Consider the following 27,292-nt stretch of genomic DNA (forward strand, 5'->3'; position numbering starts at 1 on the left):
CAAGCAGAGCAGCTGATGTATGCAGTAAGCCTTAGCATGACTTTATTATCTGTCACTTTATCTGAAGTCTCTGGGTGCTTAACAGATATCATCACCTTCTATCTATATTATCAATAAAAGTATAAAGACATGATGATGGGTACCACTTTCCAGTGTTGCTGTATAATAAATGCCTCTTTCTCTAACCTAATAGGAATTTCTCTGTATCCACAACAACCAGAGATTTTCCATATTACTATGTAAGCTTGTGCCATAGAAACTGAAATCAGCTGTTTACTCTCCTCTGTTTGATCCTTGCTTTCACTAACTCCATTTTTTTACAGATTTTTTTCCCCAAAGAAGTCAGCATGGAAATTAAAACTTAAAACATGAAAAATTCACATTTATTTTCCTCCACTGATCTCTCTGTAATGTGTTCCTGAAGTAAGCAACTACATGAGACAAGGAAGAGGAAATCAATATTTGAAATACCAAGACTGAAAAGATAATTGTACAGAAGTATATTAATAGACTACTGTAAGCGTGGGTTGTTTTCTCAACGGAAAGGCAAAATTATTGAAAAACTGATGCCAAGAAATCTAAAGCGATGATGAGCCATCACCCACTAAAAGGCCAGCTAAGGGCAAGAATCTTTTGTTGTTACGTACTTAGGAACCTCTTGGGGATGACTTAGTTGTCTGAACCTGTTGAACATCACAGTAAAATACTTGAAAATCTGACTGAACAATCTTCTTGCCACCAGCAATCCTCATTAAGTGTTTTTAGGAGATGGACAAGACATCATAATATCAGACAAAGACAAATACAGTGCTCATCAATAGCCTCAGAAGGCAAGCAGTTGTCCCAGAGAAAATACTCCTCTCCGTGTCACAGGTAGACACAGCCTTAGGAAATGGCCAGTGGAGTAAGGCTATGTGTTGCCTGGCAGAGAATGAAGTTTTCTTCACAGAATGCTTTCAAGAAGAGATTTTCTTGTTTGGAGGACCACAGATATAACTGGCTATATTTTAAGCAAGTGCATGGACTAGACTAAGCTCCTTTCCAGATTTGTCTGTTTTATTCCCCCCAAAAATAACCAAATGTAGAAGTATTTGGAACTTTAAAACCTCAATTATTTTGTTTTTCTAATGGAATGATACTAAAACTGGTGCTGCAAATGCAGGCAGCCTTGGCTGCTTTCATCATGCAGAGACACATCACATGTAAAATTTATGTGGATGATAAGGACTAAAATGATTTTGAATTTACTTTATGGCTTCTGATGCATATACCAACATTCTTTCAAAATTTTGGAGAAAATCCACAAATAGATGATTTCATTATTTAGAGAACTGAGTTTAAAAATTCATAAAGTGGCACTGTCTCTTTTGGATTTTACTCGTTAGAGTTAATGGGCCTCTTGACATAAAAGCATTCTTGGCAGGTGCTCTAGCAGTCAATCAAGTAAAGCACTGATGTAAAGCAGCTGAGCTTCCTTTCACCACCACCTGCTGCAACAGCCCAGCGTTATACCAACCCAAGAGCACACAGTTCACAGTACAGATGCATGTGCTATTTTATTCCTCTATATTTTAAAGCCCCACAGCAAAGCTGAGCCTCCAATTAGCTCTTTTATTGACGTTACACTCATACTCCCCTCAGGTATTCAGCTGTAGTAAAGATAACTCAAAGTGGTTTAGTCTTGGAGATGAAACCAGCACAAAACAGAAAGATAATAAAAAAAATCTCAGAACAAAAAAAAATTCAGCACATAAGAATTTCCATTTTTATTATTCTTCTGTTCTAGTTAGTGTCAAAGGTTTTCCAACGCCACCCAATGTATGAGTTCACTGAATTTTTACTCAAAATGGCAGTATCTGTGAAATACAGGAGAAAATACAACAAAAGGCATCAAATTTATTTGCGATGAATTGTTGAATGGTAAATTTTGGACTGAGGAGTAGAGAAGTTAACAGATGAAGTTGTAGCAGATAAGTCATGAAAACATCTGAGAATGATAATATGTCTCTGAAAGAGTGGTCAGGCAGTGGAATGGGCTGCCAAGGGGGGTGGTAGAGTAACCGACCTGGAGGTGTTCAAGGAATATTTGGATGTTGTGTTGAGGGACATGGTGTAGTGAGAGCTACTGATGATGGGTGGTAGTTGGACTGGATGATCTTGTGGGTCTTTTCCAACTTTGGAGATTCTATGATTCTATAAAGTGTCACAAGTTCTTTTCAGCAGTGGTGTTGAATATATAAAAAAAAGAAAAAAAATATATTAAAAAAAAAAAAAAGATGGATTTGCTAGCTAGGCAAGAAAAGCCAAGCATATAGTAGTCAGTGTATCTCATGGGGTTTGTATCATGCAAAGGATCAGCAGATGCGGAGAGAGCCGTGCTGCACCTGCTCCCTAGCGCGTTTCTCCGGCATTGCCCAGCACCGGCCGTGCCTCCGACCCGTCCTCTCTATCTCGGCATCCACTGGGGTGCACGAGCTGCAGGGCAATTCCACCTAAGCACCAGAGAAAAGAACAAGACGCTACAGAGCAGGGGCGTTCCCCACTCACCCTGACCCGAGAACAGCGGTGTTCCACGCGGGCGCTGCCCGCGGGCGCCCCCCGCCCTATGTGGGCGGGACAGCCCAGCCCACGGCAGGGTCGGGCCGCCTCTTGGAGCCGGAGCAGCGTGCCGTGCCGCGCCGCATCGTGCCGTGTCGAACCGGGAGCCACCGGAGCTGGAACTGGTCCCGGTGCCGGTCCCGCGGCCGCGCCCGCCGCTGCTGGGGGAGGCGGCGCCCGCTCCGCGCCCCCGCGCCCCGCCCGCCCCCGGCAGCAGCGGCGGCAGCAGCCTCAGCACCTCTGGCAGCTCGGGCAGCAGCTCCAGCGACAGCAGCAGCATGGACCTCTCCTTCATGGCCGCGCAGGTAGGTGTAGTCCCGCTCCTGCTCCCTTTGCCAGGGGTGTCGGCGTAGCGGGAGCGTAGGGAGGCGAGGGATGAGTCGCTGCGCCGCGTCAGGAAGGGGGAAAGTGGCAGAGGGGGAAAAAAACAAAACGAAGAAGAAAGGAGGGGGAAATCGGGGAGAGGAGGCTCTGAAGTTGCCGGGTGCAGCAGGTGTCAGCGCCCAGCGGTAGAACCGCTCCTCGCCCGGCCCTGGAGCGCATCACCCGGGCCGCTCCGCTGCCGTCACGCTGGGGAGGGAGGCGAACGCAGCGTCGTCCCTGCCTCCTGCTGTGGGCTATAAATAGAAAGCGGAGATCTGATTTTTCGGTTCTTTTCCTCGCTTCCACGTTTGTGCACGCATCTGTGTTTGTACGAGTTGTCTTTGCCGCACGAATTCTGGCCTGGTGTATGCAGAGATGCTCCTGTCTGTGTGGCCAAGTTGTTTCAAGTCATGACTAAGTTTGGGCTTCAGCTCAAGGGTTGTTTGTGAATATTGGCGGTCAGTGTAAGAGAAGCGCCTCAGCTCTATAGAGCACCCAAAGACAAAAAGCATCTTGTGAATCCAAATGAATTAGATTTTTAAACAGACAAACAGTACAGACAGCATCACGCATATTGAGCATCCATTTCATGTTTTACCATAATGATTTCTTCTATCTACAGTAGAGTAGTTCCACTGGAAGAGACTTTTAACTATCATCAAGTTCAACTGCTGGACCTCTTAAGGGTTAACCAAAAGTTAGGGCATATTATTGAGGGTACTGCCCAGAAGCAAAAGCACTGGCAGCCATGGGCCATCAGACTTCTCTAAGAAGCGTGTGCCAGAGTTAGACCACTCTTATAGCAAATAAGCATTTTCTTAATGTCAGGTTGGAACCTCTCCTGGTGTAGTTTTGTGCTGCTCCCATTCTATTGTTGGTTATCAGTGTGTGACTATAAATACAAAATTGTGCATATGAATAACTCTATGTATGGATGAAATTGTTTTCAAGGATTATTTGGATCTAAGTTTGAATTTTTTGCCAAAAGATGTCCTCCGTTGTTAAGAGGTGAGACAGGAGCCCACCAGGCTTGTTGGTACTGCTGCTAGCTGAGCTCCCTGTATCTGACTTCTGGTCCTCAAGGCCCTGTGTCCCCATTCTGTAAGTGGAGGTGAAGTACTGCAGCAGCTTGTTCCAGTGATGGGAGTGCACTGTGCCAAAACTGGGACTGGTACCACCCTTTGGAGCCTCTGCTTTACTCTTGTTGTCATGTTTCATGCATCTTTTACCCCAGTTCTGTATGTTCCACTGGTCTGTGCTTCATCCTCACAGGGTGAGTTCCCCGTATAAATACACCTTGCCCTTACAGAGACTGCTACTGCAACAGTATCTATCCAATTATGTCCATGCCTTCCCGATTCTGTGAAGCTGGTTGGTTGTTGTTTGATCAACAAGTGGCGAAGAATAATCCATTCACAGTTACTATGGTGAACATGGGGGCTTTCTCAGACAGGGCAGCTGTGGGCTCTCCCAGCAGGTGCCTGGGCTGAGGTCTAGAGGCATACTCCCAAGGGGTTTTTGTGTAGCTGTCTTAGAATTATAGGAGAGGGTTTCCTGGACACTACTAAGGAAAATGTTTTTATGTTGCTGCATGATGTAGATGCTGCTCTTACCCCTGTGCTGTTCCCCTCTGTTAGGCCTTTTGCAACCTCTTTCTGATCCAGGCAGTGCTCTACATCTGTGATCACAGAGGCACTTAACCCACAGTGTCACTTCTAGAAGTGATGTGCCACTGTTCTTCCACTTTCTTTTTTCTGCTGCATCTTTTCCTCCTTTTTTGGAGTGCTTTTTGTGGCTTTCCTGGTGAAATGGTCCACTGAGATGACCCTTGGTGTGGAGGATGTATGAGAGCAGAGGAGAAGGCTGATCATTCCTAAAGATTCTCTGCTGTTACTCATTAGGGTCCTGGTGGTATTCAGCAGGGCTGGCATTTTACCTGGTGAATGTCAGGTTAATACTTCACGACAAAATAGGCAGTTCCTAAACTGAGATCCTTAATGGCAAGAAAGCACTGCTTGCTTCCCAAGTGAATTATAGGACACTTCAGGCTACGTTCCTGTAAGTTGCTTTTGTGCCTTGGACGCCCTGAAACTATTTCTTATGCTAGCAGAAAGATTAATGTAGTGCCCTCTGAATGATGTATTACATGCCATAGAAAGGATAATATTTTGCTATTAAAAATTGCTGTGGAATATTGGAGATTGTCAGAGCAGCAATGCTAACAAATGTGTGCACTGTAGGTACAGCACAAAGGTTAGGCTGCCCAGCTCAGGCAGGCACTCATGTCAACAGCTCAGCTGTACATTTATTAGTGTGTAATGAAGAACAGCTTTTGACTCTGACAAATCCCTCGTTAAAATAAGCCCTTTCACATCTGTGTGCTCAGCAGCACTGGGCTGTGAAGGCTTCAGTGTTCCCTGCTCTGCAGGTGCTCTAATTGATTTCTGTCAGGTCACTTGTGCTAATGGGGAAACCTATTAGTTAAGATTTTTTTTTTCATTTTGAATCCAGATTTTAATTAAAGTAATCCTGTGTGCCTCAAAATACCATCAAAGATGTTCAGCTGCTGCTGAGCTGTATGACTGGTGCGTGTGTGGCTTGTTTCAAGTGATTTCAGAGTGCTCTTGTAGTCTAGGCAACCTGAGAAGTAGCCTCTTACAGGTAGGGCCTTCAGCTTCCAGCATCGAAGCCTGATTTGGGGGACTTGAGCACTGTGTCCAGGCTAAGAGCATTCAGTGCTTTTCAGAGGTGGCTGCGCATTGCTTCTGCTGTTGAAATGTTCAGCAGCAAAGCAGGGGTCTGGGTTTTGCTATCAGATGCTTGGTGGCAACTTGTTCCCCTCCCTCATCTTATGCCTAAGAACAGGCTAAAGCATTTCCGCTGGGGAAGCTAATAGTAAAAATTGTATCAGAGTTAATAACATTGTGAGCAGGGCTAGAACATCTATTCAATGTGAAAAATAGAGGCATGCAGTGGGAAGCTACAGAGGAAAAAATGATGTCATAGTCCTCAGTACGATACAAATCGATATTAGCTGAACAGCACCTGCAGTCATAATAGCAGTTATCTGTTCTTCAGGATTTGTGTTTGCAATTTACCTTTCCCTTAAATGACCTCTGTGTTTTTTGTTTCATACTGAGAATGCAAAATAGACTTCAACTTGCAATATCTTTATAGTGGGGTATATGTACATGTAGTAAAAACACTGCTGTAGTTATCATATAAATGATCTTTTCTTTTACATACGGAACAGAGAAAAACAAGAGCTTTGAGAACATGCTCAATTCTGTGAAATTGTTTTTGTCTTACATGCAGTTTGTGTATTTATGTTTGTGTTCAGGAGCTCTTTTAAAACTGGGGATCTGAAATATGGTAAATAGAACTCTGTGTTTAATTTCAGTGAAGAAAAGTGAGATTTATTTTTTTTTATCTTGAATTCCTATTATGGTGTTGAGGATTTTTTAACCATAGACAATTTTAGAAAGCATGACTCTGGTCTATTTAAGGAGTTAGAGAAACATGAACAAACTTGGTACAGAAAACAAGGCCATGTAATAAAGAGAACTTAGACTTCATTGGTTTTGTGTTCTGTATCACTCTCCTGCTATTTCAGGTCTGATCAATTCCAGTCACTGTGTCTCTTTCATTGTTTTGGCAGTAGTTCAGGTCTGCTGTTTTCCCCAAAACAGGGCAGTGGGTCTTGGTGTACCTTGAAGAAGCACTGTAGCTGCCTATGCCCTTATCAGCATGAGAAGTCTGAGGCTGTCATGCCTGTATATTAAAAGTATGTTGTTATGAGCTGTGTAACTTCTGGAAAGCACTGGAATACCCATAGTAAACTGTTTGTTTAAGATGAGTTTGATTTACTATTCATATTTTCCCAAAGATACAGACTGCTCAAGTCTATGCTGCAAAATTGGTGTATGTGTGTGGAGGGTTTGCTTGGCATTTTGGGAAATCTAATCATCTGGGTGAACAGAGCTGCTGCATCTCCAGACATCTGAGACATAACTGCTGCTCCCCTTAATTCCTTTCTAATGAGATTTCTGGATGCAAGAAGAGGCACAATTAGGACTTGCTGTAGTCTGCTGTACAGAATAGAGGATCCAGAGCCCAGAATAATTCCACATCTGTTTTCCAACTTCTCTCTTAATGTATTTTCTGTCTCGAGGGTCAAGGCATTCAAAGATTTTATTAGCTGTGTGCTCTCAGCAAAGTATTCTGAAGATATTAAACCCAAAAGAACTTAGATTTGTAGGTTTGGTAGGTTATTTCCACTGCCTTAAAACAGATCCCAGGCTAGCTGCTCAACAAAAGCCTCTGTGTGTGTGCCTGTGTACACATTTATTTTCTGTGAAAGCTAACTGCAGAGACCATCAGACCTTTGGGTTGTGTTTGTGCTTTGAAAATCTGTGCCGATTTGGAAGCTTTAACACCACTGATGCAAGCTTAGGCAGACACGCTGGTTTTATTTTACTTTTTTCTTTAAAAATTGTGCTTGCCAAAAAAAATCCCACAAAACTCTAAGGCAAATCATGTGGCAAATTGTGATTTAACCTTTCCTTGTCAAAAGCAGGACTAAGATTATAATCAAGTCTGTGAGACAAAAACTCTTTGGCCTGTAGAATCAAATGCTAATTATGCTAGCTAGGAATATGTGGGCATTCTTTTACAGTTCAGTGGTTGCTTATGTACTGAATAGTAGGGTACTAACTGTTACTCTACCAGCTCTGCTTCCTTCCAGAGGTTAAGGGGAATTTCTTTGTCACTCTAATTCCTCCAGATTGTCTTGCCTTATTGTAAATAGAAATCAGACATTAGAAAGCTGAAAGAGCAAATCAGAGTTTAACTGAAGGTGTCTCAGGTGCTTGAAGTTAAACTTCAGTGCCTTGCTGTGGTATGGTACCCACATGGAGACCAGCTGAATAATCCAGATGTTGCAAAATGTTATTCTATGTATGAAAATCAATACTGTCCTCATCCAGGATGTCATCATCAGTTGAGATGAGAAACGTTTTCTGGAGAAGTCTTTCTGCAAACTGCTTGGTGCACCCACATTAGATCATTTTTGGGAGGACTGGGGAATGAGGAATCCCTGCATATTTCTTATCACTCCAGTGACAGTGCACACTCCATTTCCAAGTCTTCTGTAGCAGAAAATTCTGTGCCAACAAAGCTTTTGAAAGTTCTGAAGAGATTTGGGCTAACTGATTTGGTCAAGCGTGGATACTGTGCTCTGGGAGAGGCCGCTGTTTCAGGCCTTAATTGCTGTCAGAGATGCTAAAACCAGTGATTCCAATCCAACAAAACACTTAAGCACTTATTGCACTCGGAGCACGTGTATGCTGTTCCAGTAATGTCAGCAGAAATGTCCACTTACTTAAAAGGTCATATCCCAAAGCCTGGAGCTGACAGGGTGAGAATGCTTTGCATTTCATAGGAACAGCTCTTTGAAGAGCAGGAGGAGACCTTTTGGTGGTCTTTTTTTTTTTTTTTTTTTTTTTTTTTTAATTCAGAAACAGCTATGTTTTGGTTTGACTGTAATTCCATTGATTTTTTCCAGTTTCTCTTAGGAGATGTGGCAGGAAAAATGGCAGGGAAGGGAAAGGAGGAAACTGCTTGTGTTTTCATTTGTACAGTCTATGTACATGCTTTATAAGGAGGGTTGAGGAGAGACTGAAAATAATGTGTTTCAAGTGCCGATTAACTGTGAGACTAATTCTATAAAGTGTTTTTAATTTTAGTTTTGTTTGTTTGTATCAATTGACTCAATTTTCAGTGGATATGGGCTAAATGATTCACAAAGGGCGCAAGTCTCAGACACTTCCATCTGTGCTGAGTGCAAAAAGCAGACTTGTAAGATGACTGCAAATGAACACATTCACATGCATTACAAAGCTGAACCAGCATCAACAACATAGTTGACTGCAGCAGCAGCTGGGGTCCTATTGTACACAACAGATAGCTGCAGATGGCAGGTAAGAGAAATTAGGGCTGAAGCAGTGCTACATTCATGTCAGACATCTTGCTTGTTTAGGTGTCTGGTATTTCTTTAGAAGAAAGGATGCAACTCTGGTACACTGGGCAGCGATGCTCTTGGCAGACTTGGTGAGAGCTGAACTTAAGTGGGTAGCGCAGTGGTGTTGGGCCCATAGACTGGAAAATCTAGACTGGAGATACATAAATATATATATTATAAATTGAATTTATGAATTTGTTAATGACCTGCAAACGAGGGGAAGGTTCTGTTTTACATTTTGTTGGAAATGGCATGGATGGTGGCCATTAAGTTTCACCATTTAACTTTAATCTTGTTCTGCTAACAGGCAGAAGCTAAGTCCAAAAATCTCCAAATGAGTCAAAGGGTTGCATGGGATTTAGTAGAGCAGCCTGATGCATTGGTGAGAAAATATTAGTGTTTTCAAATGAAATGCATTGATGTGGATAGCAGAAAATTTGAACAATAACCCAGTCAGCTGGTCAGCAGTGACCAGCTCCATTAGCTTGCTGCATCTATCTGCTGGGACTTGCTTTCCTTTATGTATTTTCTGTCATGAATTGCATTATCTCCCTATGCTAGTGAGGTCTATTGGAGTCCTGTCTGTTGTTTTGGTAGGCTCCTTGGCTTGATGAGTGTGTCATATCCTAGCCTGGATGAGTTTTAACCTTTTCCACTCTTCACAGGGTGATGGTTTTTAAAGGTTTGTTTAGAAATAGTGATGGCTCTCTGCTATTCTGAGCTTTTTTTTTCCCAGCAAATACTCAAATGTAAAAGGAAGGTCAGTGAAAACTGGTGTGAACTGAAGGCAGTCATCACTCATCAGTGGCTTCATCTGCTTCTTGTGCCTGGGGATGAGTCAGGAGTTGCTCTGTTACAGTGGAGCAGCAGCAGTTTCAGCGTGGTGGAAGCCACTGGCAAACACACTGCTGACACTGCACATATAAACTGTTAGTACTAGGATAAAAAAGGGGTCAGAACAAAGTATCAGACCTCCTTGCCATGTATTTTGACGGTGCAGAATGTGCTGTCCAGGCTGTGCTCTCCTGTACTCTCTAGTACAGGAGTGAGCACTATTTGTCTCTACACTGAGCGTTTAAACAGGAAAATACTCCATGATGCCAAGAACCATGAACATTTACTGAATTAAATGCTTACAGCTTTGAAAGAATTAAGCAAGACATCACCAGATCCAAGGTAGCTCTCTACAAACACATTCAGGCTGTGTGTATGGGGCAGCCAGAGCTGGTCCTAGCTGTGGTCACTGGCCACCCTTTCTCTTGCAGGCTTGCACGCTCACATCGCACTTTCAAGTTCTTGCAGCACTTGTACTCTTAGGCTGAATCTTTAGTCTTTCTATTCTAAGAGCTCAATTCCACATACCTGGAAGCTGCCAGAACCAAAACCTGCCAAGTGGCAGCTAATTAGAAACCATTATTGTTACAGTCGCTTCTGAGAAGCTCAACACCTCCTTGCAGAAGGCTTTGGGAGACAGACTTGGGTATGAGGCCAATTCTTCTTGTTTCACAGATTATCTCTAGCGTGGAAGTGATTTTTTAAAATAAATTTTAAAAAATTAAGCTTTTAACCTCAACTAGTTCTGTTTGCTGCTGTTTTGCTTATAAACCTTTCAAGCATTAGGTGACAGGGAACAGTCTAGGGATAAGCTGTGCATAGTTAAAACAGGAAAAAAAAATTCTATCACCAGCTTCCACTATGGTGTTGTTTTTTGTTTTTTTTTTTTTTCCTGTCAAATCAACTGGATGAGCATTTTTCAAAAGATGGGAAATTGTGCTGGGACTAATTAGAAGCTCCCAAATCCATGGAGCTACTGCATGGAAGCAGAAGAGACAGCCATGTCCATTCAGCTGATGTTGTGTGTGTGTGTGTGTGTGTGTGTGTGTGTGTGTGTATTGAGGTGCGTGCAGAGAGAGGAAAAATAACAGCTGAACAAAGAAGGAACAAAATGTATCAAAATACATAATTTTTGAAGAATTTCTGAAAATGCAGTTGAACACAAGGACTTGAAGCAGTAGATCACACAAATTCTCTCAGCATTCTTTTAAGTGTATATTTAAAGTATGTGAGTAATCCTCTGATCTACACTTTTACTAAAAGAAGTACATAATTAAATGCTTCGATGATGTGCAGTAACTGCCAGAGCATTCGGAGGTATCATAACAGTTTTTCTTTGAAGGTGAGCGACTCTGAAAATAGATCAGGTTGTTCCTTTCTATTCTCTCTTTCTTCCCCTGCTCGACACACCATGTAATTTTATTTATTTATTTGGTTTGGATATTCTCACACCTGTTCTTTCATAAAAATTTCCATCCAAATCGTCTTCTGTCCTTCTTGAGTATCTTCTTTCTGCACCTCCCCTATCCCCTATGCCTGCCTTTTATAAATTATCTCGGCTGCTGTAGTAGCACCAACTGAAGTTCAAATCCTTCAATGATATAAATGTTTGTTTAAAAAAGTGAGCACAAAAAAAAAATTTCCCTTGTGTAGGGGCATGTTATCATACCTTAACAAGGATTTGTGTGGCTCTAAAAGATAGCGATCGTTTACACAAGATTGGATATATCCAATTTCATCCTGTGTTTCTAGAGCTCTTTGAATTGACAGGAAAAAAACAAACACCAAGCGAGCAAAAATAAACGTGAAAAAAATTGTCTACAGAACGATAGAGGAAACAGTTTAAATTTGAGCAGAACTAATTCCACTATATGTGTAGAGTAATGAGCTCTAGATGTCAAAATCTGTTGTCCTAACAATAGTATTTGTTCAGCATGTGATTCTGGATAAACCTCATACTCCTGTTTCTGTACTCTATATTAGCAGGTACTTGCAGATCTGGAGATTGATCAGCCTAGTAAATTGGTACAGAAAAGATGTATGTTTATAATGTATTGCTCATCAAAGGTGAAAGTGGAACTGAGTTGGGCCATCATAGAAGGCCACTTAGGTTGGTCAGGAAGGAATTGTACTCAGTGTTGCCATGCTGGTTGTCTCCTATCACCTCCCTCTTTTTTGTATGCCTTAACATAGCTTCCAGGAGGATTTGCTCCATGATCTTAGCTGGCACAGACGTGAGGCTGACAGATCAGCAGTTCCATGGAAGTGCAGTTCCTTTCTACCCTTCTTGAGTGGAAATGAGTGTGACACTGCCTTTATTCCACTCATCAGAGACTTCAGCTAGCCACCATGATTTCTCAAATATCATTGAGGGTGGCTTGACAACTATGTCAACCAATTCACTCAGGACTCTGGGATGCATCTCATTGGAACTCATAGACTTAAGGATGTTCAGGTTCCTCAGGCAGTCATGAACCAGCAGGAGGGGCATTTCCCCCCCCCCCCCCCCCCCCCCCAATCCCACCTTCATCCACTCAAGGGTTCTGTGTAGAGCAGTCACTAGTGAAGACTGAGGCAAAAATGTTTTTGGGTGCTTCAGTCTTCTCCTTATCTGTGGTAACCAGTCTGCCTACATTGCGCACAAGAGTGGTACGCCTTCCTTTTCCAGTTGATGTACCTATAGAAGCATTTATTGTTCTTTGCACCTCTTGACCCTACCCTGGACCCTGGCTTTCCCAACCTCATCCCTACACAGTGTAGCAGCATCCCTACACTCCCTTCAGGTTACTTGTCTCTGCTTGCCAGTGCATTTTTTTCTTGCTCTCCAGTTTCACCAGCATTTCAAAGTGCAGTGCTGCTCTGTAGCAGGATTCATGCTGTGAAATGGTTCCTTTGTTGCTGGTCTTTGAAACATCTGACTGAGCATACTGTGCAGATGGGCCAGGCAGGGAGGTCCTGAACCAAGTCATTGTCAAGGTGGCAGATGTTTTATTCCCTGATGACTCTTGAACACATGAAATGGAAGCAGCAGAAACTGAATTGCTGTGCTTGCTTTCACTTGTTCTCCAATGTTGTTTTGCAACTCATTTCTCCTGTAATCTTATCAAGTGTGAGAAAACTCCTGACTTCTCTTACAACTGTGCTTTGTACTTTCACACGTAATCTTTACCCAAGCAGCTATAATTTTCAGCATGGCTGGTTTTCATAGTGCATCTCTTGCTCAAAGTACGTAATACTCTTAACGCTGTTTTAAAAATTAGCATTTGGATGATAAAATAAACAGTCCTACCTCAGAAATATTTGTCTCACAACCTCTGGTCTGCACAGTACAGAAAAGGCAGAGGAGAGCACAGGCAAGGCAGAAGGCAACATGCTGATATAAGCCACAGTACCAGTAATCTGTTGCTGTTCCACAAAACCTTCAGGTACCACTGTATGGCACAGAGAATACTGAACTAAAGGGAAATAGGAGATAGCCAGCAAAGGTATCCTGGGCCTAATTCTGGTCTTCATCTTGAGTGTGCAGCATGGTATTATTTGAATTGATGCAGAGAATGCTAGCCAGTCTGTGAGAGCCAGTTTGTATTTCTGAAAGTTCTGGCTTAAGAAATGATACCTACATTATTAAAAAGCTTAAATTCACCTCTAGAGAATAAATAGGTGTCAGTGAAAGCTGTTTTGTCTCAGCTGTTTGATGTTTGCTATTAGAAAGCCAATTACATGTTTTTACATTTGGGTTCATTTTGTTCAAGCAATAATATCATTTTATCTATACGAATACATTTTTTTATTAGTTGGTTTTGTTTTGTTTTTTTTTTAAATTGCTACAAAAGATGTGGAATTTGTTTTCCACATATATTATGTTGGATTCAACTGGACTCCACCATATCCATGATGTTGGATTTTTCTGTTTGTTTTAAAAGAGACATGTAACATCTAGGGTATGGGTGCATTATTCCAGAGATCTCTGTAGCTCTATTATATAAGTGATGATTTGGTAAGCAACTTTACTTTGGGTGAGGCATGACTGGAAACGGACTGCTGTGACATCATGAAGGAAATAAAAATCTTCATCAGTGCAGATTCACAAATTGGGGCTTTCTCAACAAGGAAGCTTAAACTCTCTGTGAGTGACAGGCAAAAGAAGCAATTTCTTCTTTAGCCAGATCTGCAGTCAGGTGGCCCTCCAAATAAAACTCAGCGCATCCCTGGAGTTCTCAGTTTGGATGAAGTTTGCAGCCTTGCCTAACTAGACTTCTGACTCTCAAACTGTGATTTTCTTGTGTTTTAATTATGGTGTTGTGTCCTTCAAAGTGAATCTAGCAGGTGATTTTAAAGTTGGAAACCTCAGCTTGTCAGCCTGCACTATTTCAGCAAAGGCCTGTCCAGCTGCAGAATAGGGTATTCTCTTCCCCATTTAAACAAGCAGCATCTCTGAGTGCTCATTTTGACGGATGTTTAAGAGTAATACAGCTTGTGTATAGCTCTTTGCCTGAGGATCGTACTACACTGCTGTCAGCCCTGGTAGTCATCCCATTCCCTGCCTGTCTCACAGGAGGAGCAGAGCAGTGACAACAGAGGAGATGCTGCAGCTGTCACACCTTTTTACAGCTCCTTGCTCACTGACATGAGGATAAACAAACTTGGTTTGTTTGTGCAGTTGCATGATTAGCAATTTGTTTTGAAAGTTGGTCATTTGAAAAATACAAAAACACAAGGAAAATAGCTCTGACAGCACTTCCTGTGCAATTTACAACCTAGTGCTTGACCTAAGGCCTGTCTTTTCTCTCTATTAACTTAAGAGTCGACATAAAGGCTGCATCCCTATGCAGTGAAAGCACATGTTTCTCCTCTGTGAGGATTTGGCTCTCCAAATACAGGTACATAGCAACTCTTGTTCACTGCTGCCTTTTTATTCCCTGGTTTTATTACCAGTTCTGAAGTGATGATTACCTCACACATGGACTAGTGGTATTTCCTGCAAAAGGGCTGAGTGAATTCATATTTGAGTGGATGTCTAAAGAAATAACAATGGGAGATTACTTTCCTCTTTTGCTTGAAAACACTGGGGGGAGAGAGGAAGTGGGGAAAAACAACATTTGAAAGCATAAATGTTTTCTCTTGGATAACCATGAAACAAATACTCAAGCTTATATCGTTCAGCATTGCATCCCCATAAATGCTGGCATGAAGCAGAATATAATCGCATGTTTACTTGCTAGATATTATATAATCCAAAACAGTGGCTGCTACGAGAGTTTTTGTATGCAGGCTGACCTGCAGTCAATGTTCAATACTGGGACTTGCTGGTCCCTTACAATTTATCTATTTCTGAAGTGTATGGGAAATGATGTGATTATAATCTCAGCACCCAGTGGGTGCTAGTACACAGACAGTGCTTTTGGGGATGTGACCTTAGAGCTGCAGATGAACATCTTATGCTTCTTGGTTTCCTCTTATTTTGGGAGGTTACATCCCTGCTGCTACAGCTGCCTGTTGTTAATGTGCTGATGCAGATTTGCACCCAACACCTGGGTGATGACACAGCATGTGGCAGTGCTTGAGTACCTCAGCTGCCATTTGACCTTCTTGTGCCCAGCCCTTGCTGTGGCTCTGTGTGATGCTGCTCTTCCTTTCCTCATCAGTTAGTACCAAAGATGCTTGTCTCTCACAACCAATAAGGGATAAACTTATTCAGTAACTGCAAAGCATCACCCTCCATAGGATCCTGCAGGTAGATTTGATATCTCCTGATATAGAAGCTGGTTCACAGTCAGGAAAGCTCTGCATTTCTCTAGAGACACTAGACTATATCTTCCCAAATGTACCAGTCTGCATGTTTTTTTCTTTTGTCTCACATTTTTCCTCCTTTTTTTGGTCTTTTTTTGGTGTGGTTTTTTTTTTTTTTTTTTTTTAGTAATCATAAAGCAAGCTTGCTTTCATGAGTTCAGGACTGCAGGAACCTGCACTTCAAGCAGCACAACTTCCATTTATCTTACAAACATGCTGCTGTTGCTGCTACAGGAGCATTTATTTCATTTTTATGTAGGTTATGTTTATTTTTGTGGGTCCAAATTCAACTGTTGACTACACTGCTGAAACTGAGCCCTGGATTTTTGTGGTGAGAACTGTCAGAAAAGCCATCATTTTTTACTTTATTTTTTAAATCTGCTTCACAGAAGTCACTAAATAGCCTCAAAATCAGTTCTTTGGAAAATGTGATAACATTGCAAAGAAACTGATTGATGGGAACAATTGGCATTGAAAGGCTGGAAGCAAAGTAGAGGTAAGGGCATATGTGCACTTACATCACATAAACTAGATGCCTACCATTGTGGGTCTGTGCATGCTCTCCTTGCTGCCTGAGAAAGCCCGTAAACCTCTTGGCTTTATGGTTGCTTAAGGACAGGGCTAGCCCAGATTTCATCATCAAAATGCAGGAGCAGACAGCTGCAGGTTCATATATCCTAGGCAGAACAGAGGCCCTTGAGTGAGTAGAGGGTCCAACTGTTCTTCTGCTCTCCATCTGCTGCTGCCACCAGCACAACTGTCCTCATCTTTCAGAGAGAGAGGGAAGTACCTTTATCCAAGGAACAGAAAGAGAGCCCAAGAGAAGGGGTATTTCCCTTACACCCACTGTCTCATATTGCTCAAGGGACTTCTCAGATCTGCATCTCTGTGTGAGCATATTGAGTGCTCCTGTCAGCCGTAAATCATCAATGGGAATAAACACATCTTGTCTGAGTTAAGCCCACTGCCTTGGGGAGCCTGTTCCATGCTCACAGCTCTCTGGTGAAGAACCTTTTCCTCACACCCACTCTGAACCTTCCCTGTTCTTTTCTGTCAGTAGGGATTTTTTTTATTTTTAACTGAGATTAAAAAAAAATAAAAAATCTCATGCTACTATTTATGCATCTATTCTCAGATCTGGATTTCAAAAGCATGTGTTTAGATACAGTTTTTATGCATCAGTTCATCATTCTACTTGCATAGTCCATTTCAGGTTGTGAGTCTTTGCTTATCTTTTTCACCCTGTCGCTGTAATTGCAGTTGTCTTCATGCGTGTATGTCAAGGTGGGATAAATATTGTACTCTTTCCAAAACTTCTCTGCTCAAGTTATACTTGTCTGTGGCTGCTCTGAACCTCTTCACTCTACTGTCTTAAAACAAGTCTTCCAAGCAAGCAGAGAGTTCAAGATAAGCTGTGGAATTTTTGGTTGGTGAAAACTGGGTTTATCTAGCATATTTTCAACAGATGTGTCAGTCCTGGGGACAGGGTCTGTGCTGACTCCTATAAATGTGGGATGTGGTTGAGGGTGTCTCAGAAGAGATGGCTTTTACCTAGAATGTAATTCAGTACCTCTGTGTTGGATGTCAAATATGCATGGAATAGTTTGACTCCAGGTAACATTGTTCTGGTTTTGATTCATTTATTTTCACTCTATGACAAAAAGATGCAGATTTAATTCTTCTGAAATCATGATGCAAATTATTAGCTTTTTTTTTTTTTTTTTTTTTAAATTAAAATCACGTTTAGCCTTGCTAGAAGCTTCTTTTCTTTCACATACTTTTTATTTGGCTGAATGACATGGCCAACAGATACAAAGGGTATTACCTGGAAGACACTCTTAAATTTTGGTTTTCATTCTTAGGTGTTCAGGCTTCCTACCATGGCAAGTACTGCTTACCTTATTACAGTACTTTGTGTAATTTTTTTTTTATTTTTTTTCCACTGAAATATATTGTTAATAGGAAGTGAAACATTTATCTTAGTAACGTATCTCTTAATCAACAAAATATCACAATAACCTTTTGAGTACGTCAGTAATTCCATAATTCACATGCACAAAGTATCTCATTTGCATTTCTGCAAAGAGGAAAAAAAGACACATAATCTAAATGATATTAAGTAATGATTAAAATATTAATGGAGGCCTAAAATCAAAACAACATATTTTAATAAAGTATAATGATAAAGTTATATTTCTATAAAATAGTTTTTATTTTTATTTATTTATTTATTTATTTTAGTTTGTTAACACATACTGGGGTCATCATGCTCTCTTTATAAATACCCAAGTACTATTAGGAGATGTTGCAGCCTTATCTTGCAAGTACTGGAATCAGAGTGATAAGAGAAGTAGAAGCAGGGGAAATAATTGGAGTGTAATGGAAGCAGGGAAGGAGAGATGTATGAGATGGGAGAAAGGATGCAATGTGAGACTGAAATGTAAATAATCTTTGCTCTGACTCCTCAGTTTGATTTTTTTTTTTTTTTTTTTTTTTTTTTTTTTTTTTTTTTCACCACACCCAACCTGAATAACTTAGCTATGTCCCTGGGACGTTCTTAATTCTAATGTTGTTTATTCTGGCAAAAGTCCTTTGGCAGGATGGGCATTTCCTTTTTTTTTTTTTTTTTTTTTTTTTTTTTTTTTTTTTTTTTTTTTTTTTTTTTTTTTTACCCCTCAAGCTTAACCCCAATAAAAGATGATGCTACAGAGAACTGATATGAGGCAATTACCTTTGGTAATCAGGGCCTTTCCTCTACTATAGTCCATTCTTGATGTTTTCTGAAAACTGGGCATACTGCTGTTCTCTGAGCAGACTCTTGCTGAAAACCAATCTCATTTGGAGCCTTCATAGGTCCTGATCAATTGGCAGCCAAGGTTTTGTGCTGAGTAATAGGTAAAAATTTTCTTGGCACGAGATGGAATGACCTGGCGTCTTTCAGTACAAAGGCAGATATGACCCAATTATATGTCCTAAATAATGAGTCATACACTTCAATGCTTTCTAGAAATTCTTTGTTCCTCTCTTTTTATTTTTCTCTATGAGGCTAGCAGGACTAGAATGAATTGTTAACATCCCATCATTATTTTTCCTTTTGGTACAACTGTAAGTAGCTTGAAACAGAAGAGATGTGTGGTGATCAGATTCACAGGGGAGGTGGTTGTCTGTGGAGAGTGGTACTGTGGTATTTTACAAAAAGGGCATTTTCAATTTGTGGAAACTTGAATGGTGCCTGCACAGCAGGAGTTCAGGGGAAAATGGCTCCTAATGGAAGGAGAAGCAGGAAAGCTAACCCTTCTAATATGGCTTGGTCAGGTTACTGAACAACCATATTGTGTCTGAGTCTAACATGTAAAATTCAGGCTCTGCATTCACTTCAGAGATGATGTCACTGTTTTTAACAGTACTGCAGTGATGTACTGCCTCGTGGAAGGGAAAGTGCCACCATTGCCAGAGCTGCGATACACAGCTTGCTTAATATCTGAAGAAAATGTTACCATCAGTGATGGCCCTTACATGTATGTGGATATTGTTAGTCCCTTTTTTCATGCTAAGGCTTTGTCCGCCCTTAGAAGTGAAGGAGGGAGACGAAAGATTTAAAACATTGTTTCCTCTTCTTTCCATACTTGAGTGTTGTTCTTGGTAAAATTGGGTGAAACAAGGTTCATGAAAGCAGTTCTACATAACTCAAAATCCTTTTCTGTTTCCAGACTTGAGTTCCACTTGATGCAATCTTATCTGAGCTTGTAAGATACAAATTTTAGAAACGTGGTCTCAGAGTAGAGAATGAGTATTCTCATTCTTTCTAGATCTTGCAGAAAAAAACCCTGAAGTTATCCAAGGCCCATAATAAAATATTATGAAGCTTATATGTGAAGCTTATAATTAGAAAAACTTAAATTGGAGAAGATTTACTCTGGGCCAAAGTTATGTACGTACAGTGTACATAGCTTTCCAACGGATTGTCTTCCCTTGCACATATTTCTGACATACTTCTTCCTCATGTCCCCTTGCCTATCTTTGTTTCTCTGCCTTACTAACTACTTCCTGTTGTCTTTATGTGATGATCCAGAAAACTAGACCTAGGAGCATCAAGGAAGACAACACCATGACTTTCCGTGCCACGCTAAGGAAGGTCATTGTTTTATTCACAGAATCTGTAACAGGCACCAGTGCAACTTGATGATTATTCCTGTCCCTGTTAGAATTACTGAAACTGCATGGCACAGTCTGGTTCTCTTATCTTGATTGCACTATTTAAATGTCCCTGTTGAACTAAGCAGGGTATTGGATTCTGTGAATATTCTTTAGCTGTGTCTTGTCAGTTTTGCCTGCAAGCGTATAAACCCTGCAGCCCTTTGAAATCGGTGACATGATTGTGTATGACAGTCATTAGTGGTTGAAACAGAAATCTGTCTGCAAGCATCTGCTTTGAGAAAGCCAAATAGAATTAAAGTTTAACCATGCTGCATTTGCTCTTTTATTTACTGGGACAGCCACATTTCATACGGTCCCTCCAGAGGAGGTTTGACTTGCTGCCTTTTTGTGTTTTGTGTAAGTGTGTTTCATATCACAGGTTTCATTAGAGACTTGCTTCAAGATACTGAAACTCTACCTTTTTGAGTGTCTTCAAGATTTTTCCAAGGGGAATCGTCCTTGGTTTTGGGCAGTTCTGAAGGTGCAAACTTTTTTACTGTTGCTTCTCACTCAAGTGTTTCGTAGCATAAATGAGATGGAAAAAAAGGATGGGTGAATTTTTTGCTTGTTATTCCTTCAAAATGATGGAGTGTAATAAATACCAGTAAAAGTCTAACAGAAAGAGAACTGGGTTCAGTGAATCCAGTGGCTTGATTTTCAGATACATATAGCAGGTATGGATGTACCATGCACTGATAAAGTGTATTCAACAGGAGATGGTTGCTTACACTTGGTATAAAGAGTCTCTGGTAATTGCAATTACTAGTTATAGTAGCAAATGAATACTGCTGTAGTGAAAGTGTCCAGACAAGACTGGGAAGACTGGGACATCAGTGTATTTACACATTCGTGTAAACTAAAACTACACAAAGCTGCAGTGAAGCTCAGCCATTTCTCAAGAAATAACCTTCAATTTTTATGAAGAATTTAGAACATCAAAAATAGATGAAAGAAGGACAGTTTCCAAAGGTACTGGCATGGTAATAGCAAGGATGCATATAAAACTTCTTTGTGAGAACTGTCCTGCTTGCCTTTGGCACCCACTGTATCTCAAACCATTCTTTTTCAATTGGATGGCTGCCTACAGCCAGTAGTGTTTCTGCTTTGAAGCCTGCAGAGCTTTTCGACTGGCATCTTTAAGGCCCGTATGTTGTATTAAATGGAATCTGGTATGGAATTGGCCTTAAACCACATCACGTTCATCTTTTAAATTGGATGTGTTTGTTTTGCTGACTTAATTTGAATCCATATTAGCAATATAGAAACAAAAGAGTTTAGAATTACTTGCGAGTTTTACATCCCAATCTGTGTATTTTTGCTTGTTTTTGTTTGTTTTAATTTCCCACATCTCTATGTCACTGGTCACTGAACTGAGCTGGAACTTATTTTTATTAGCTTATTTTTTGCTGGTTGTAAATTTTTAAGGTGGACAGTCCTCTTGCAACAATGTATTGCATTTTAACAGTGATATTTCCATCATACTTTTTTTAGCAACAGGATTAAATGTGATTTTATTCTGTAATTATTTCAGTAAGTAATATATAATAATATATATTTATATATATATATATAATTATATATATATATAATATAATATATATATATAATATATAATAAAATAAGTAATAATTAGTACTTGCCAATGGATAAATAATGCCTTCCCTTATCTTAGAGGAAATTCAATTAGTGGTAAACTATGGATGAAAGGCATTATGTCCTCTTTTAAGAATGCATTGCAGAGGTCAATTTTGTACAGTCTCTCCGATCAGGGTGCGCATTATGTGATATTGCATCATAATTTACAATTTATCTTCAAGGAAGAACTGGAAAAGGTAATGAATGTGCTAGGAGGAAAGCACTCTGGGTATATTTGTGCTTTTATGGAGTTCTAAGAGATCTCATGGTATATAAAAGATTGTCATGTGTACAGGGCTATCAATAAATATGTAGAAAACTGAATTTTATTTGGGAATGTTTTCAACCACCTAATTGACCTCATTTTAAGTCAGGTGAACATGCTCATCTATTTGTTATGGTCATACATTGGTTAACTTACCTTTTTCCCTTTGAGTATGCATTCAGAGTGCAAACATTCATATTGCAGTAGGATTTATGACTTTCAAGGCACTTTCAAAATAAGAAAAAAAATCCTTCTCTTCTCTTCTACCTTTTAATCTTTTATCTCCTTTGTAATTTCACAAAAAGATCTGTCAGTATGATCCTAGTGCTAGGGGATTTCATGGAGCAGATCACCTGGAGTGCCATCACTCAAGAACCCAGTTATGCTGGGATCTGCGCTGTGTTGCGCACGCTAAAGTCTCTTAGAGCAAGGTGCTTTACTTCAGCCAGGCATTTTTTTCAGCTGTTCTTATAGGATTTGTACAGAGGATTTAATAAAGCAGGCTTTTGGATTTTGGTGCAGTTTGCTTACTTTGTTTTCAGCTGTTAAAGCTCGTTCTCACTCTTGGGCTGCTTTTGACTAAATTGGTTATTTTCAATTTGCACGTGTAGATGCAAGATGCCACCGTGTTATTGTATGCTTGATTGCATGTGCAAGTGAGTATCAGTACAAGGATATGTGTATTCACTTGTCTTGCTGTGAATCCTGTCTCCCTAAAGCACCAAGGTATCCCTTAGCTATACTGTTGTTCTGTTACTTTACCATCTGAAGTTCAAAGGGTTCTGAAGTTCAGGTTTGAAGAAAAGTTACTTTGACTGTCAGGCTTTGGAGAAACTCTTAGTGAACTTGGAACCAGCTCATTTCCTATGATCATTTTTTGACACCCTTTATGGGAAAGACTTCATCTGTTGCATTGTGCTGTTTGTAGTTTTTTTTTTTTCCTATAATTGAGTTGTGTGAGACTCAGGCACACGGTTGGACTTGATGATCTTTAAGGTCTTTTCCAACCTGAGCAATTTTATGATTCTATGAATCTCAAGGACAAAACCATTTCTGTTTATTTTAAGTGAATTAAGATGCTTGCTCTTTCAAAGCATTACTCCAGAGTCCCTAGGATGCCATGGGATTGGAAACTTGTGTCTTCTATAAAGTTTGGGAGGCCACCACACTGCACTAGCTCCTAGAACCTTTTCAGTCCTCCAGACCAATCGTGATTCTATAGCTCAGATTACACTAAATAAAATGAAGAAAAAGAATGCACAGACAATGTATTTTGCCTCCTTTTCTGTTTTCTGCCCTCCCTTCCATAACGCAGAAATAACTGAAGAAGTTCTTTTGAAGTCATTTTTGTGTATACTCAGACCCAAGAAAAACTGTTACATATTCATGTCTTTTAATTATCCTGTGCAGCCCTGCCAACTGTAACAGTTCAAACATCGAACTGCAAATAGAAGTATAATAAATTATACATTGATTTGAGCCCATCCTGTGTATATGTATATAAACAGTCACTAAGAAGTGCTACTTTGTGCATAAATATATAGACTCACGCTTATCTAGAGAGATAACATCAATGTATAATTTATTATATTATTCTCTAATATTCTTTGAACTATTTGAACAGTTTTAAACACAACACAGATGGTTTGGCTGTTCTGTTTTGTTTGGCGTGATAAAGATGTCATCAGCTGCTGTCTAGTTCAGCCACACTTAATCATCCCTTTATTGTCTTAATATATGAGCAAAACCTGGATATGAAAATCTGGGTTTCTGAAAACATATGGAATATTTGGCTCTGAGGAAGGCTGTTCTCACACTTTGATGAGGCCTGCTGCCCTCAAAAGGGCTAGTGAATGTCCCATATGGGCGCTTCTCTTCTACTTCAAAACTAAGTGATCCAGGCTTATTTTAAGACTTTTGTGAAATATATTTAAGCAATGCCTGTTGATTTTGCACCAAAGTGGATGAGAAACATGTTAATTCTTTTCCTTGAGCTCTGCTGTGGGAACAGCATATCCTAGAAGAAGGCTGAAACAGTTATCTGGTGGCACTTGTCTGGTTCTTAAGCACTCGCGATGTAGAGGTGACCAAGCTTTTAGCCTCCTCTTGATATTCAACCTTTGGAAGGCAGCTCATAGATGAGTTTCTTCTCAAATTCTAAGAGTTAAGAAACTTCCAACATTTTTTCACATTCTAATTTTTATTTTCTTGTATATCATACGATTAGCTCACTCCTGTGGCCAAAATACAAGATAAAATGATTAATTTTCAGACACATTAATATGGTTTCTTCTTCAGGTATAAAACACTTCTTAAGCATTAAAGAATAAGTTGAGGGGGATGTGCAGTCTGTAGGTTGTTCAAGCCATATGTTATGCCTGGTATGCCTGATGGAATCAAGAGGCATGACAGTCTGCCAGATGTTGGTATTCTATCAAGTGAAGTGTATGCAATAGGAATAACATTTGGCAGTCCTCGTATCTTCCTAGTAGCTGCACTGTATGTTTTACTTGACCTTCATGCATGCTGCTGCTCATATGGTCAAGAGGTGGTCAACAAGAAGGGGGTTAACACTGTGTCAGCTTTTTCTACCTTTTTTTTTTTTTTTTTTTCTTCCCATTTCAAGTGGAATACATCTTTTTTTTTTTTTTTTTTTTTTTTTTTTCTGACTCTTGTGTGTCTTGAACTACATGCCAAGTAGGTAAGCAAAAGTCTTTATAAAAATAGGCTTAATACTTGAGAGATATATATCTCAGATTCTTTATCAGCATAACTCAGCCCTCCTCTTTTTTCTTTTTTGAAAATGCGGTGCAACATGAAAATGATAGAAAAAAATAAACTGGTATGAATTGTTGGATGAAAATGACACACAGCCCAAATAAAATTGCTTTCATTGTTATCAGGTTTCTCTTTCCTGTGTTTTTTTGTGAGAGCCCGATAGCTTATGTAAACTTCAGGAAAATAATCATTATGGTTTCAGTTGAGACTGTTAAATTGTTTTTATTTCCTTTTTAAGGCTTTCTGTTGGATGCCCAGAAGTATTTTGCATGGGTAAATGATTTTCTGGAAGTCATCACAGAATGATTCTTTCCCAGTGGATTTGCATTATGATGAAGGTACTGGCCTCTTCTGTTATCACATTTGAGGATAGATTCCAGGTGGTTGTTTCCAAGGTGCTGAAAATGAGGCATTTATTCCCTACCATTTGGTACAGCAGAGCTGCAGTGTTAGTGATTACTTCCTTTAATAGGTAGGTGTATCCTAGCCTTTTGTAGTGCAGCCATTATTGTGTAAAACATCAAATGTATAGTTTGAAAGCTTTTGAGTCTTCATAGAATAGTAAATAATTTCTCTGATGAAACAGAGCTAAGTGATATCATGCCTGTTGCTGTGGTATAGCTAAATCTCAACCAATTAATTTTTCATGGGCTGTGTAACAGGGACTGGAGCTAGCATACAAGATTTTTCTTCCTACTTGGTTTAAGTTTGAACATAATCAGTGTATGCAACACAGAGGAAATTGTTTGCAATTGTATTTTTGTCTAGAGGAATAAGGTGTCCAAAATATCTTTCTAGGTCTATATCCCTGAACACCAGCCCCTTGAAATTCTTTTAATTTTTGTGAGAAGCATCCTGATTATTGAATACTGAAAGATACAGTAATTTACACACTCGCTCTTTTTGCCCATTTCTCAAGTCTGATGATTTTTCATCTGGAAAACTGGAACTAGTTTTAGTTTTGGAATTGTATTGTTGCTTCTATTGCCATGAATGGTTACTAATTTCCATCTTTTTCCCATGGCTACGTCACTGCTTCCTTCCATGAAACAGCCTAAGCATTGTGTTAGGCTAAAGGAGATGGAGGAGAAAGAAAACTCTAAAAACTGCAGTCATCAGCCCTACAGCTGATGCTCCCTATCAGCCCGGTTTCTTTGCTACTAAGACATCTTGGCCACAATAATGAATTGGTTATGGGACATTGGCACTTTGTCACAAATAGGATGACTTCAAAGACCACAATGGAGGATGGGCTTGTGCAGATCTTTTCCAAATTGAAAAATGGGATTAGGCTTCATTTAGTTATTCCTACATGCCTGCTCTTGAGTTCTGCTCTTTGGTTTTCTGTTTAAACTTCATCATTTGACTTGCTATTTTTGGTGGGAATATCTTTTATTCTTGAAGATATGGAACATCATTACAATCAGCTTGTGTTACACTTCTTTTCTGTCCAGCACTCAATAGCCACTTACTCTCTGTAAGAACAACTGAAACTACCACTGGATAGCATGTGGCTGTGCACTTGCTTCCAGCCAGCAATATCTCCATCCTGTAAGCCATTATGCTGCATGCAGTGTTCTTTCTTTTTTCCTCCTTATTGTTAGTTCTTTTTTCTTTTTTTTCCTTTTTCCCCTCAATAGGGGAAGTTACACTTGAAACCAGACAATAATTGCCAGGCTTTATCAAAGCAGAAGGTTGTACAAGTCCAGTTAAATCTATTAGTTTGGCTTTGAAGTGGCCAATGCCAAAACTAACAGATGGTGCAAGAAATCCTACAAAAGGTGGGGTGTTCAATGCTTCTTCCTTATCCAGTAGGAATATATAGGAAAAATTAAACTCGGAAGCTTGGTGCTTGACATCCTTCTAGAATTATGTTTAGGATTAAACTGACACATTTCTGCAAGTTGCTCTTATCTCTAAAGCAATTCTTATTTCCTCTGCTCCAGTGTGGCTACAAAAGGTGTAAGAGGGTCCTCCATTCTGCCGGTTTTCAAAACTGTGAAAAATTTGAATTGCTCTTCTTATGATAACATTGATGGTTGGTTTCATTTTTCTGTACTGATAGATGTTTACCTCCCTGGTACTCTCTGTTCATATTTTTTTCTTCCACATGTGTATGTACATTCCTGGAAGCAGGAAACCTACTTGCAGCTGCTTCTCTAGCATAATGTCCCCAGTAGGATGCTAGCTGCTATTATATTACAGTATTGATGCTTGAATGATTTTCCTGACTCATCCAGATAGCTCAAAGCATGTCATGCTTGACTACCCTGCACACTTTTGTGATATTCACCACCACCTCCGGTATATACATACTCAATTTAAATTAATTAATAAAACTTAGACTTGAAGGTTCTTTGTACAGTTGTTGTTTTTTTTTTCTGTTCTGTTTCTGAAGCTTTGAGCAAAGCTTCCCCTTTTTCTTGATGCAGTATTGCTTATACTGGCTGGAAGGGGAGGAGGAACTCTTGAGACTTTTACTTGCTCCTAGTCTTTCACACTTAGAAGATGAGATCCAAGAGCAGTTAACTGACACTGATAGTAGTCAATTTGAAAGCAGTAGGGTTTTCTTTTTTTTTTTTTTTTTTTTTTAATAATAAGAGCTATTACAAGAAAGAATTTGGGAAATCTAGATTGTGTGGAATGGAACCTGATGTCTTTATGTCTTTATCACTAAGGTAACTTGTATGCCACTAATGCAGAAATATAAGAGTTGGAAAAAAAAAATTAGGAAACGCCTTCTCACCAATTACTATTTCTTTTAATTGGTTCAGCAGAATAACTTTGCGCAGAGAGGTGCTTTGGTCTGCACT

At 39.9% G+C, this 27,292-nt stretch overlaps 1 protein-coding gene across 1 annotated transcript in view; it reads left to right on the forward strand.

Moving 5' to 3' along the window:
- Positions 1–2,876: 2,876 nt before the first annotated feature.
- LOC306947418 (uncharacterized protein C14orf132) overlaps positions 2,877–27,292 on the forward strand; it is a gene marked incomplete at both ends in the record, with an annotated part of 29,595 nt that continues 5,179 nt past the window's right edge. Inside the window, one exon of the mRNA XM_079536729.1 lies at positions 2,877–2,903. Coding sequence (XP_079392855.1) covers positions 2,877–2,903 — 27 coding nt within the window. The remainder of the gene's footprint in view (positions 2,904–27,292) is intronic.

This window comes from Tetrao urogallus (genome assembly GCF_951394365.1).
Source record: "Tetrao urogallus genome assembly, chromosome: 6".
NCBI classification, from domain to species: domain Eukaryota; kingdom Metazoa; phylum Chordata; class Aves; order Galliformes; family Phasianidae; genus Tetrao; species Tetrao urogallus.